The sequence below is a fragment of the Paramisgurnus dabryanus genome, chromosome 11, assembly GCF_030506205.2.
Source record: "Paramisgurnus dabryanus chromosome 11, PD_genome_1.1, whole genome shotgun sequence".
NCBI lineage: Eukaryota > Metazoa > Chordata > Actinopteri > Cypriniformes > Cobitidae > Paramisgurnus > Paramisgurnus dabryanus.
The window spans coordinates 13,350,896-13,365,058 of NC_133347.1; the positions used below are offsets into that span (position 1 = coordinate 13,350,896).

The 14,163-nt window shown below is 37.2% G+C and overlaps 1 protein-coding gene across 2 annotated transcripts in view; it reads right to left on the minus strand.

Moving 5' to 3' along the window:
- The window catches only part of nphp4 (nephronophthisis 4), a 385,328-nt gene that overhangs the window by 362,256 nt on the left and 8,909 nt on the right, over nucleotides 1–14,163 (minus strand). For both annotated transcript variants that reach the window (XM_065246844.2, XM_065246843.2), the window contains exons 3-4: nucleotides 1,833–2,002; nucleotides 1,510–1,574 (exon numbers count right to left, since the gene is read on the minus strand). In XM_065246844.2, coding sequence (XP_065102916.1) covers nucleotides 1,510–1,574; nucleotides 1,833–2,002 — 235 coding nt within the window. The remainder of the gene's footprint in view (nucleotides 1–1,509; nucleotides 1,575–1,832; nucleotides 2,003–14,163) is intronic.

Genomic DNA, 14,163 nt, shown 5'->3' on the forward strand with positions numbered 1-14,163 from the left:
TCTTTCATCCAGCCCTTTTCTAACAATAGTTTAATTATAAATGGATACAAAATATGTCTAAATATGTGAGAAAAAGCAGCACAATTATGACAAAACATTTTTTATATGTGACCCAGTCTGTAATCATACTACAGTTTCAAAAATTTAATTCTGAGATAATGAGCATCAAAGTCTGATTTTAGCCATTCTTTTCATTATGATTGTAATCTTTTACATGACCTTATTTAATCAATATTAAAGATATGAACAAAAATACATTTGAAACAAGATTTTTGATAAGACGGGCACATTTATTTTGTTGACATCCAGCAATCATTCGTGTGTAGCCTATTTAAAACAATGGCAAGAATTACGCTAATATTATATCGTAAGTGCTGAGGGGTTAGTTGTAACACAGTGTTACAATTAACCCGGCTGGGTCAAAATATTTTCAAGCCCACCAAAAAAGTTGCTAAGAGCTGCAGACATATTTCAAAACGATGCTATGTTTTAGTCAACAAGACACTGATTAATATGACATAGCATTGGATTTGGTATCTTACACACCCAAATTAAAAACCGAAAAAAAAACCATACGATTAAAAAATTTACTTACATGCCACCAAAACACTCGTTCATCTATAACTCTCTGGAAAAACATACATTTCCAATAATTTGCATGAGATCGTCTTTTGGCAGCATAAAAAAATACCGGCAAAAACAAAACGCTCAATCTTGTGCAACAATGTAAACAGTTCGTGTTACAACTAACCCTGCATTAGTTTTTGCCCCGCGCACCCCTACAGACACACACAAAAACGACTATACTATGAGTTTTATATACTTGTTTGACAAGTAGCCCACCCATTAGGATACAGCAATAAATAAAATGTCTTAAAGTGGAAACAAAATCAATGCAAACACAACCATATACATAGTCAGAAGCAAAATAAGTCCAACTATTTACTTTTCATTTGCACATTTAAAATCCTTTAAAAGAAGCAACCTGTTCACTTGCTGCAATGGGTCATGATATAAATTGTTTCTGTTGAAACAAACAGACCCAATGCAATTTTCTTTTTAAATGGAAATGAGAAAATCAAGGAAAGTTGGCAGATTGAACGCATTTGAAACAAATGAGCAAACACACATTTTCGCATCACTATCGTGACGAGACATGAAGTCAGGTCTATTTATCAGCAATCCATTACCAAGCTCTTGGTGTTGTCTTCATCTCAGTTTGACTCCTTTGAGACTTAGGCAAGAACACGCTCTCTGGTGTTGAATTTCGCTACGTGGGTTTTCTCAGAAATCAGGGGCCAGATCAGTCAGGCTTTCAAAAGCCTGCTGTGCTGTAGAGTTAATCAAGTCAACCAAACAACTAGCTGATGTACTGAATGAAAACATCTATACAACTGCCTGAAAGTTGAATAAGAATGATACTAAAGAAGCTTATATTTGCCGTGATTTTGATTTTGCATTTAGCTGAATTGTGCAGTGCTTTTTTTTGTACTGTGTGTCTTCACTTACTCTGGAGAGGGTCTTTCAGCGCTGGGTGCAGGAGGGCTCTGGGAGTCCCATTGAACAAACTTAATCTAAAAAGAGATGATCATAAAAAATAAATGAAATTAAAAGGTGCCAAAGAATGCACTGATACAATATGTTACATTTTGTTCTCTGATACCTACATAGAAAGTATGTGACCTTATGCAAAAAATAAACTCTCCGTCACTGATCTGTGTACTGGCACTAAAGCCTTATATTTGTCTCTATTATCTGAGATTTTGTACATTCAGTCTTTCTTCCTGATCGTACTGCCCACAGTACTGCTACAAGGTGGTGGTGAGGATTACCTGCCCTCTCCCTGAGAGATGATGGTATCCACATGACCTGTGAAGAGCTGGAGGAGCCCAAACCCTGACCCCACTGCATTCTGGGAACCATCTGGCCTGGTTGATAGAAACACCAGCTCTACCACTGCCACCACAGAGCTCAAGCACAAAGATGTATGGAAGTATACAACCTAAAATAGATTAAAAGAAAATGTTAATGATCTTTGCTCATGCAAAATTTACTGCCGCAGTGGCTGCCAGTGCAATGTTACATACGTACTTGCTAAAGAGGGGGGTAATAAGGTTGTTATAGTAGTTACATTTTTATAGTCATGCATTTGGTAGATACTTTTATCCAAAGCGACACAGTGCATTTAACCTATACATTTTATAAGTATGTGTGTTTCCTGGGACTCAAACACACAGCCTTTGCACTGCTGCTAACCCTGTGCTTTACCAGCGGAGCTACAAGAAAACCTTACGGCATTACTTTGTGGTTGCTAGGGTGGATTTTATCCTGGTCTTCTTGAAGCTTGCTTGGCGTACGTAAGAATTTTTTGAGATACCATTCATGTGTGTATAACAAACACTACAGGATTAATTATGCATCAACGTTTAATACAATGGGTTAGAGGTTTAGAAAACCCTTAAGCATTTACAAGCAATAGTATTAGTAATACATGCTTTAAAAATTCATGAAAACAGCAAACAAATAGGAAAGCTGAGAGAGTGAGAAAACAAAGGTTGTGAATATGAAACATTTTAGCAAAAAGGAATGTAGGAAACGGTTTGAAAGTTCATGTTGAGAAAAGTACACTGAAGATATATGAATGGTCAAAAACCCCATTCAACCATTGTCTGATAAAGTGCTGACCATCTCCCAGTATTCTCACCAGTCCCAGAGGCTCTAGGCAAAAGATACAAATACCCCTCACATATTACACACACACACACACACACACTTTTCTATTTTTTATAGGGACTATATCTAGACGTAATTGTTTTATACTGTACAAACTGCATATTATGTCCCTTACCCAACCCCTAAACCTAACAAAAAACTTTCAGCCAATTTATATTTTCAAAAAAACATCATTCTGTTTAATTTATAAGCTTAATACCTCATGGGACTACAATGTCCACTCAAGGTAAAACAATTATTGGTATTACTCTCTTTGTAGGGACATTTGGTCCCCACACCATAGGGATAACCAGGTATATTACCAAGAATATATTTATTTTTCAGAATATCAGCGTTTTTCCATTTAAAACTTTAATGGCAAATAAGAGAGGGAGGCACCTATTAGCAAGTCTAGCAGCCATTGAACAAGTTGAACAATTACAGCGAACATCTACTTACACTGCAAGAATCAATAGCAGGGCCTCTTATTATGCTGAAGGACCTAAAACAAAAGTCTAGACAAAGATCTTTTTTTTTTAATGTGGAAAATTGGCTGAGGAGCAAAGCACAATCAATACTACATCCAGCAAATTGAGTTGGATTTACTTTGGTCATTTGTATGCATGATCATAACAAGATTTCACATTTCAAAAACCAATAAGACCATGTTCTTGTTTATGTAACTGTTGTATCTCCTAAATGTGATTATTAGTAATAAATACAGTGATATTTTGTGACAAAGCAAGTAGATTTAGCAGATAGAGATGTGTTTGACCATGGGATGATTTGAGTGTTTGCAATTTCTAGAGTATTTTGACTGGTCTTTAGACATTGGAAGCTAGTTATTATATTTTTTTAAATAAAAAAGTAAAAAATCTGTCTCTGAACAATATGCTTTAGTCGGTCAAGTGCTGCGGCTATGAAACGTGGCCCATGTAAAATTCACAACAATACAAACTTTTCAAAAACAACTTCACCCTTTATCTTAGCGTTTTTGATCACAACCTATGACATGCTCTTGTTTTGTTTCTTATTCTGAACTTGACATGAACTGCACCAAGTTGAAAAAAACACTTGAATCAGAGCATTTGCTCTCTGGTGAAAAGATTGATTTGCATTGTACCACTATTTCTTTAGCCCACCAGCTTGGTTATCAGGTCTGGATACATTTTCAATTCAAGGGCCATTTTTTTCTGTTCTTGGTGTCACAGTGTAGGGCCCTATGATTTAGAAAATAGCAAAAAACTTGGCCGAACAAGTGAAAAGGGTGAATATATTTTACAGAGTAATGAGATCTTTGATGACGCGCTCAAATTGGCACAGAGTGAGAGTCGCGCAAATGCCACAAACATGTTTTGTTCATGTATTGTGCCTGTCTTATCAAAAATTGTGGGTCAAATTTATTTTTGTTCATATCTTTAATATTGATTGAATAAGATCACATTAAAGATTGAAATCACAATGAAATGTTCTGTCATAATTGTGCTTCTTTTTCACACATATTTAGACACATATTTGTATTCATTTATAATTGAACTTTTGATAGAAAAGGGCTGGATGAATGAATACAGTGAGTGTGGATACTTGTCTATTATAGACAGATATATAAACAATATCCACTTCAAGTATAAGGACAAAATAGTATTGAAATATTTGCCTTCAAACTTTATTTTTTGCTTTATATAAGTGTTACAACTAACCCCCTGCCTGTTACAATTTACCCCACCTATGGGGTAAGTTGTAACGTTTGCACTTCTATCATGTTTGATGTAATTGTCCAAGAATGGCAAATACCAGAAACAAACTTAAAATTATAATTTGTAGCAGAGATGTGTGTGTTGCTTGTGTAAAAATAAAATTAATAAAACTCAAATATTTTTTGAATGATTGAACCAAAACCAAAGAGAGTTAGGTTGTGCCCCGCTCTCCTCTATAGCTATCAGTGAAGTGACCAGGTGTAAAAAGGTCCTATAATGACTGCTGGAATGTTAAAAAAAATAATATTAATTAAATAGTGAATTAAATATAGTAAAAAGGACATTCTAAAAATATGTAACTTGTGCAATGGTGAGAAAATTGGCAAAATAATAAGAAAAATAAAAAAGAATAATAATTCATTTGTTTGCTATTTGGCTGAGTTTTTCATTTTTTTCGGCTTTGGCCAAGAATTTTTCTTTCAGTGCATCCTAACAGATACAGATGGGTATAGAAATATCTTTTAATCCATTTCTCTATGTAGCATGGCCAGCCCTTGCATATTTAAAACGTGAATCACGGGCCTGTATTTTAACTCATCCAATTTTCAGAAACCCTGTCTCTCATTAGCAGCTAATAATCTGTAAACTGTGAATCCATCCAACTGTGAGGCGAGAACATTAGCTGAAAGACTGGAGAGGCTGACATTTTAAAAACAAACACTCATGGCACAATCAAGGCTTGCCAATTATTCGCCAACCTCATAAACCCACATAAAAATAAATGGGCTTCAGAATTTCAGCAGAGGATAGCCCGATATTATCATTACAGAGATCTGGCACTCTCGCTCTTCACAAGCCACCCCCACCATCGAAACAAAGAGGGTACGGCTTCTGATCTGTTCTGCCAGAAATAGTTCGCATTCATTCAGACGCCCCCAAAAACAGTCAACAAATCATTAGCGAGGAGAAAGGAGAAAGTTGAGAAACATCCCTGAGAAAAATCACAGGCAAATAGTCTCAGTGGTGCATTAATACAATCCAGCACATGCAGGGTGGAGGTTTCCATAGGTGTAAGTTTGTGTATAGCGAGAGGGATTATTGGTAGGTCATTCTGCAGTTATGGGTTCATTAACAAGGAGTTGAGCAAAACACTAGAAACTGTGCAAGTCGTCTATGAAGACCAATGTATGTAACTGAATATAAAGGGAAGTAATGGGGAGGAACTAGACAATAAACACAGACTCCAGGGACCCGAAGTAACCTTGTGAGAGTGAATCATATAACACAGGGCTACTCCAATGTGCTGCTGTAGTCCAGCAGATGAGCGCAAAGAAGGCCAACGCAATAATGCTGGTACTCAGCATCTCACCGCTCACTGACATAGAAAAAAATAAGTAAAATCTAGGGAAGAAGAAAATTCTGGGCAAGCAAAACTGCAAAAATAATGATTGTTTCCAAACACCCATCTTTCATTTCATTCTTCTTCTGTCACACCAAAAAAAAAAATCATGAATTAAATTACTTTAATCTAATACTCTGACAGCCCTTGCAAAAGCTTTGTCTTGGTTTATGGAGATCCAGAAGACCTGCACAGAGAAAATATGTCAGCACCCTAAGTGAGAAAAAATGGTTAGATATATTGCCATTTAATGGTTACAATTGTTAATGTATTTTGTTGCTTATACTCTATGGAACGCAAACAAAAGGAAGTAACATATGGGGCCCTATTTTAACGATCTGAAACGCAAGTGCGAAGCGCAAAGCGCAAGTGAGTTTGTGGGCGGATCTTGGGTGCTGTTGCTATTTTCCCGGCGGGAGAAAATCAATAAGGCGCCAGGCGCAAATCAATAAGGGGTTGGTCTGAAGTAGGTTCATTATTCATAGGTGTGGTTTGGGCGTAATGTCAAATAAACCAATCAGAACGTCATCCAACATTCCCTTTAAACTTAAGTGCGCAAGTTCCATGGCGGGTTGCTATTATTATGACAGATTTACCAGGCGGACGACAGGAGTGGTTCACAGCCGAGGAGACCCACGTTCTTGTAAGAGCACTCAAAGACAGAGAAGTTGTTTTGTATGGGGATGGGAGAAACACGCCCAAATCAGCGTAGGTTAAACAGGCGTGAGAGGAAATAGCCACAATTGTCTCATCAGCTGGCATCCCCAGGACGTCGCTCCGCAAGCACTACAATGATGTCAGGAGACGGGGGAATCCCAAGCTTGCCAGCATAAATCGGGCACGCCGTGTAACGGGAGGTGGATCTGCCTCTTCACAGGACCTGACGCCAGCAGAGGACATCGCTGCTTCCACCCTCACCGCTGAAAGCCAAGAAACGCAAGCAAGGTCCAACCCCAAAGTACTCTTACAAATCAAGTTCATATACATTAAGGTTTCTTATGAAAACCTTTTAATTATTATTTACATAAAATAAACGTAATACAGCCACACAACAAACTTATGAAAATATTTTAATCGTTATTTGCATGATAATTTTTTAACGCAGCCACACAATAAATAAAAACTATCACCACAATGCTCTCCACTATGATTCCCCTTATCTCATGTGTTAACATTTTTTATTGTAACAATTTATGATTTGCAAAAATAACTGTTGCATCTGTGTAGATTAGATGCAAAGTGTGTGCGCGTTGTGCACGCTATACATTATGGTCAAGCATGCGCCCTTAAAATAGCATAATGAACCACGCGCAACGCGCCACTGACTTTAGACTAGTTTTTTCTGGATAGTGGCGCAATTGTTTTTTGAAACTGCAAAATAGCATCAGGGATGGTTTGCGCTGGAACACGCCTCCTTTTTTGCGCTGAACCGCCCAGGGAGCGCAAGTTCATTCCCTAGTTTGCCGACGTGCGTCTGTGGAGGGGAAAAACCCGCTGTGCGCCAGAGCAAAATACGAATGATACATGCGTCACTGACAAAGTCAATTGCTCTGGGTGCAAGATAGGGCCCATGGTAGTAACAGTCAAAAGTTTGAAAACACTTGACTGAAATGTTTCCCATGATGTTAAAAAATTCAGATGGTAGAGTCAGAGTTTGGCGTGAACAGAATGAGAACATGTATCCTTCGAATTGGGACACAGCTAGAATATCACTGTCTTTGATTGGATATAGAAAAGTAGGCGTCTTATTCAAAAATAGAACTGGCAGCAGAGTGACAGTTGAAGGGGGCGGAGTTAACGGATGCTCCCGCCTGAGCCGTCTAACTGATGTCATCTGAGAAAAAGAGCAGAAGTTCATTTGCAGATTTTGATGTAAGTTTATAAGGGCACATGAATTAAAAAAGTACAATTTGGAAAATTCTAGACATAGATGTGCATAATCAGTCAAACAACTAAAAAGTAGACATATCTTTTTAAAAGGGAGTAGAAATGTTTTTCTTTTGACATAAAAGGTGTTTAGACAACCTTGCATACTGAATTTTAGCACAAATATATCTGGCACTTTGTCAGCAATATTTATATCAATCAGTTACAACCACCCCAATGTTTTAACATGAAAATCACAGTACATCAAATGAAAAATATGTAGAATTCATTTATTTGTATAACAAAATCAAATATGAGTTTGCCATTATAAATCAGACAAAAAATACCCAACCCTCCCCGCAACACTTTCCATCAACCGCACTTCAAAAGAAGCCTCTTTATATCTCACATCATGACATCAATTTATGTCTTTAGTTTTCAGCTATGAAAAATATGAATTATCCTTTCAACAAGCGTGAAGTAATAGTTTACTTCAATTTTGCCTTTGTCAGTGATTGGTCATAATAACATATCACGCTTCTGTTTTGTGATCTATTGTGACATTTACATAAAAACAGAAAACCATCCTCGTTCCCTCATTGAAGATGTGTCCCAACCCACAAGAGTAGCAAGTCAATACAAACAACTAAATTAAGTTGAGCAGGATGTGCAAAAGGGGTCTGAGGGACAAGGAGCAGTTGCTTCAGTTTCAGGGACATCTGTAGCCTGCGGGAAAACTCCACTGACCTTACGATCAATACAGCAGTGCTGGCAGGATAACCTGGATTAACCTCCTGTGATCACCACTATTACCTTCCCTCCCTCACAAGTGTAGGAATTTACACTGTCGGGGCAGGTAAAGTAAGATGGGAATATATATATATATATATATATATATATATATATATTCTGAGAGGAATGCTCTGAGAGAAGTCGAATCACTTTGCCATGGATTAATAGGAGTTAACCACGTGCTACGGAATTGATTCATTCACATTCTAAACTAGCTCTGAGAGAAGAAAGCAGCGTAATGGGTGAAGAGCAGTTTCTTTTAAAGCATTTAAGGGGATTCTGGGCTTATTAAGGTGATTTGCAAAGGCCTTTATGATTTTATGCCATGAATTGTTAAGAAAAGATCAAAAGGCTGAAGAAACAAATGCCTGATTTGCTGCTAATGTCTGATTGGCATCTAACACATTTTTTGCATTTACAGTTTATTTGTGTTGGCACATCTCCCAGGGGGATGGGTGAGTAATGGGTAACTAATATGCAGTCAGCTCAAACCTTTTTCGAATATGGAGAAAGTTACAAAATAGCGTGTACACCGCCACGTGAAATCGTGAATTGGATTATTGGTGCTCTTTAATTTTTTAAGTGTTACCAATTGAAGTACCGTATTTTCAGAACTATAAGTCGCACTTTTTTCATAGTTTGTCGGGTCCTGGAACTTATGCTGCGTTTACCCCAACCGCGGTAGAGGCGGTAAGCGATTTTAATGTTAAGTCAATTTGAAGACGCGTTGATGCGTGTCTGGAGGTCCCACGGCGCGGATGAGACGTGTAGCGCGGCGGTTGGTGTAAACGCAGCATTATAGTCAGGTCAGGTGCGACTTATACATCAAAATTATTTAATATCCATTATTTCAGAAACCATTACCGTCTACAGCCATGAAAGTCCGCTCTGTGCTGCTCCTGTATTTATGTAATTCAATGAATTCAGTGATGCAGAAGGACTTCGGGACCTTTTTGAAGTTGATTTGGCTTGTCGTGTTAATTTAGCCTATTCAGCCTCCCAGGTGTGTTCTTGTTTGCTATTGTGCATCATGTAAATAACTGTTTATGTTACTTTAACATGTACGGACATCTATTCAGCCTGCTGTTCTGTGCTATTGTTTAGTTGAATAACTTGCCTTTCCAGATTAAAGGTCTGTTAGTCGGCTTGGATTTTGTGAAATCATTTTGTAAATAAACGCGACGTCCAGATTCCAGTGCGACTTATATACAGTATGTTTTTTTTTTTTCGTTTTCAAAATGCATTTTGACTGATGCAACTTATACTCCGGCGCGACTTATAGTCCAAAAAACACGGTACATTTTTACAGTGTACGAAAAATAGTTTTCCTTTTGAAAAATCTGCAATTTCGATGCTGAAAAATATTTTGTGCTCCTCTAACTATACAGATTAAGTTTATGGAAAAGTCCACATCACAACAATAATTATAACAATACATAGGAACATTATCATTAGGATCATTTTCGTAACAATTTTGTATTACAATAAAGTATGGACAGTAAATCAAATTTGCTTTCATTTAAAGACTTTGAAGCATGCAAGATTAGAATAAACATAACATTATCGTCTATTGGTGTGGAGACTAATAAAGTTATCACAATCTTTACAGTTATTGTTTTTGGTGTGAACTGGTCTATAAAATCAGTCACAGTCTGAATTACTTTCCAGCTAGCTGTTGCCTTTTCTAGTCTCTTAAAACTCTAAAAAAATACAATATTAGATTGTTGTATTACAAATTAGTATGCTAAAACAACATCCATGAACGAGTGGCAGACAGCTGCATTAGCATGTCTTATGTGTAGTGGTATGCATAATCTGCACGCCGGTAAAGTGTTGGATGTGATGTGATGGAGCAAAGTCTATGAGCTGTTTGTTTGACTTTGGACTCTATTTACATTGGCTGTGTTGTTTTTGCAGCTCTGCCCTCGGGCTGGATGCCCTGGCCATGGTTTGTTTATTTTGGTGGGAATTGGAGAAGCCACCCAAATTAAAAAGCACGACCTCGTCGTACCACCGAGGACAGCGTTCGGATTCCTTATGTCGAGTCAAACAGACAAACAAGTCGAGCAAACCCAATAACAAACACAGAAAGTGTACGACAAGTCTTTTAATGGGCAGTGATGATTTGGGGCTCAAGGCACAGCGAATGATAAATAAAAAAACAAACAAATAAAAATGCAAATAAAAAAGTTAACTTTATCCTTGAGACTAAAGAAATATAGAAATATATTGCTTTGCCGTAAGCCCCAACACATATTTTATGCAAAGATATTACCGTGTTTTACAGTACGAACTACATTTCAAATATTGCCACACTATGAAATGGTTTGACGCTATTTATAAGACAATACAAGCATTTGTTGAATTCTTAACATTATTGCGGGGCACAATAGGGGAGATTAGCATAAACCAATTTTTCTACATTTTTTTTTATTTAAGGAGAATCTTGCTGATCAAGTTTAAGTCTTTGCATGTTTTTAAAAAGCTACCTAAACAAAGCACATTCGGTTTTATGAACTACTGATGGTAATTTGGTTTTATGGACAACTGACGGGTGTTAAGCAGTGACAAACCATAGTCCGGTTTGGGTCTTTTCCAAACTTTTCTTCATCAAATGCAAAGCCACATTTCACAAAAGGCCACTGTTATCCATGTTTTTGGCCTCAGACATATGTAGTGCTCTTTTGCAAAGTACAGTTGACCTTTATATGTAGGGAAGCCCTTCATTTCAGATAAACCTCTGATCCATAAATGAGGCCATTTTTAAGCTGAGCAAACTTAAAATGCTCATTACTTGCACTCATAAAGCAACAGGTTGCATGTATCTCCTAAGCAATAATCGGTGGGTCATTATATATCTAAAATTAGCCCCAGTCTGCATTTACACCAAAAGATCATGATGAAGCCCTACTTTAATGATCTGGAAATTCTGCTGACACCCCACAGTCACCACAGGAGTGAAATGAGAGCTGTTTTGGAGAACATGCCAGTGTGCACACACACACACACACACACACAAATGTGCACACACGCCAGCTCTATCATCCGTGAAGAAAAGGGCATACATCTCTGTCAGCTCACTAAATACACAAAATCTCTCAAAACATTGGCATACCGTAAGTGATGCTGGAGTTGGAGTGATTTACATATTTTTAGGAGAACACAAGCGACATTAAAAAGCATCTCTCTGAAAACCTACTAGAGGGTGAAAGGCAAGGATATAATTTCCACAGTTCTGCTGTTCGCAGTTCATTGGTGACGAAACCTTTGGGCTCAGAGCAGAGAAGCAATTAAACATTACCAAGTTGTTTGTTCATAACATTTCAAAGGAAAAGATTACTATAGGGGCAACTAACAATCCGGTTTGTTGCTTGTTTGTGTTCCAGAGCCTGGAAGTGGATTGATTCACGTCTTGCTTTTAAATGAACTATATGCACAGAAGAATGGAAATGGAAGATGGCTTTTATGGGCCAGCTGTTCTCAAAGATGTCAGCACTGAAGTGTTTGGTTTGCAGGTCTGTAATGATACAGTATGGTCGCAGACGGCAGAAAGAAACAATAAAAAATGCAAATGAACAAATGCAACTAACTATATAAATGTGCATAATTAGAACGACAAAGGGAGTAGAAAACGCTTCCCATTAATCTCATATGTTTATGTTTTTGACATTAAAGGCTGTGCGTTTAGAAAACTTTGCATACTGTATTTTAGCACAAATATATTTGGCATTTTGTCAGCCAATATTCATATCCATCAGTTACAACCACCCCAATATTTTAACATGAAAATCACAGTACATCAAATAAAAAATGTAGAATTAATTTACTTTGTAACAATAAATTTGTTCCTAATCAAGTATGAGTTTGTCATTTTAAAATCAGACAAACCCCTCCTCCCATATGAACCGATTAACACCCAACCAATGCAGCGCCTTTCACCAACACCACATGAGAGCTTTTCAAGTGCTGCTGTTTAAACGGGAGAGCACAGATAGCACCAAAATTAAGCGATTCACTGCCCAGCAGACTCTATTAAACTGCTGGGCAAAGAGGGAGGTTAAAAAGATTTAAACATACTGAGAAAGAAGTATGATAATATTGTGTAAGCTAACTCCACATATATTTTAGCTACACTGTAATAATTCCGTAAAAAGGAATACAATTCCAGCAGCTGAAAATAAGGTAAAATAACAGGCACAATAAATTACAGAAATTTTCTGTGATACAAAAATAAATTTTCTATGTAATTTTACATTAGTAACTAATAACACTACACATTAAACAGAATATTATTTTTATTTAAAAATCACAGGCATTTTTAACCCCAAACCCACCCCCATGTTCAAACCAAATCTATGCCCTTGCAGTTGAAAACCATTAGTACAATCTCTTGCGTCTTCTGACATTAAGGCATAAAATAATTCCTTAGTCTCATGTCAGTCATCTGAATCTACAGTATAGGAAGCCTAAGCGTAAAAAAGTAAAATGATGACAGCATGAAAGCTTTGAGCTCTTACATTAGTCAGTCATATCAAAAGACATCATCTAAAGACTCTTCTGCTCCAAGTCTCCCTTCTCTGTATGGTGCTCCCATCTCAAAAACACATAAGAGCAGTCGTTCTTTGGTTCAAAAGAGAGAACAATCGAGTACACTCGTAACTGCACACTAACATAAGCAGCAAGCTGCTTTCATAAGCTTCACGAATCGTCAAAGAAGAAGAAAAGTAAAGAGGGGTAGTGGAGAGGTTAGATCGAAACTAGGATGAAGAAGAGAGGAGAACAGCAGATGTAGTGATGGTAATTGCTGATTGGAGAATAACATTTAAACCACACACTTATACCAAATAAATATTTCGCCATATTTCTATTCTTCATCAAAGAAATGTTTTTGCTCAACTTTCTCCCCTCATCGCTCATGGTTTAACTGTGAACTTTGTATAATTCACTTTCTTGATTTCATCTAGGTAGACTGGTTAAGCATAGCACAAGCAATGAAAAGGTCATGTGTCCCTTTCCTTGGGAACGCAAATTGCTGCTAAATGTATAGAAATGCTGCTAAATGCTTGAATGCAACATAATGGTCTGTTCACACAGCTGGAAGAAACGCAATGAAATAGAACAAGATGCACAAGGGGAAGTTAAAGAGCACCTATTTTCCGATTCACGATTTTACATTTCCTTTGGTGTGTAAGTGTGTATTAGTGCATGTTAACGATATGCAAAAGGTACAAACCCCAAAGTAAACGATGACCCGAGTTATCGTCTCCAACGTAAATCTCTTTTCTTGGACTAAAACAAACACACAGATTGTAGGCAACAATTTACTTCATTGGATTGGTAATGTAGACAAGACCGACATTATCATAGTTGTTCCTGCTTTGACTCACAGCCTGTAAGTTAAGATTTTCTGCACAACCCTAATTATGCAAAGATTTGTGTTAAAGATTGGGTCACAATTAGGGGTTGTGTACACCAAAACTTATAAACGCGGCTGAAAATGCCTGGACAACGCCGAATGTTTTTCAGCTGAGTGCATCTTAATAAATACAAATGGAGTGCAACAGAAAGTGAGCACTGTTAAACAAAACTTTGGTTTTAATGAACCACAGCTGAATTATTGTATTGTATTACTATATTTACTATATATATCACTTCATTTTTACACAAACTGTAAATCTACATTATATAGACATCAAC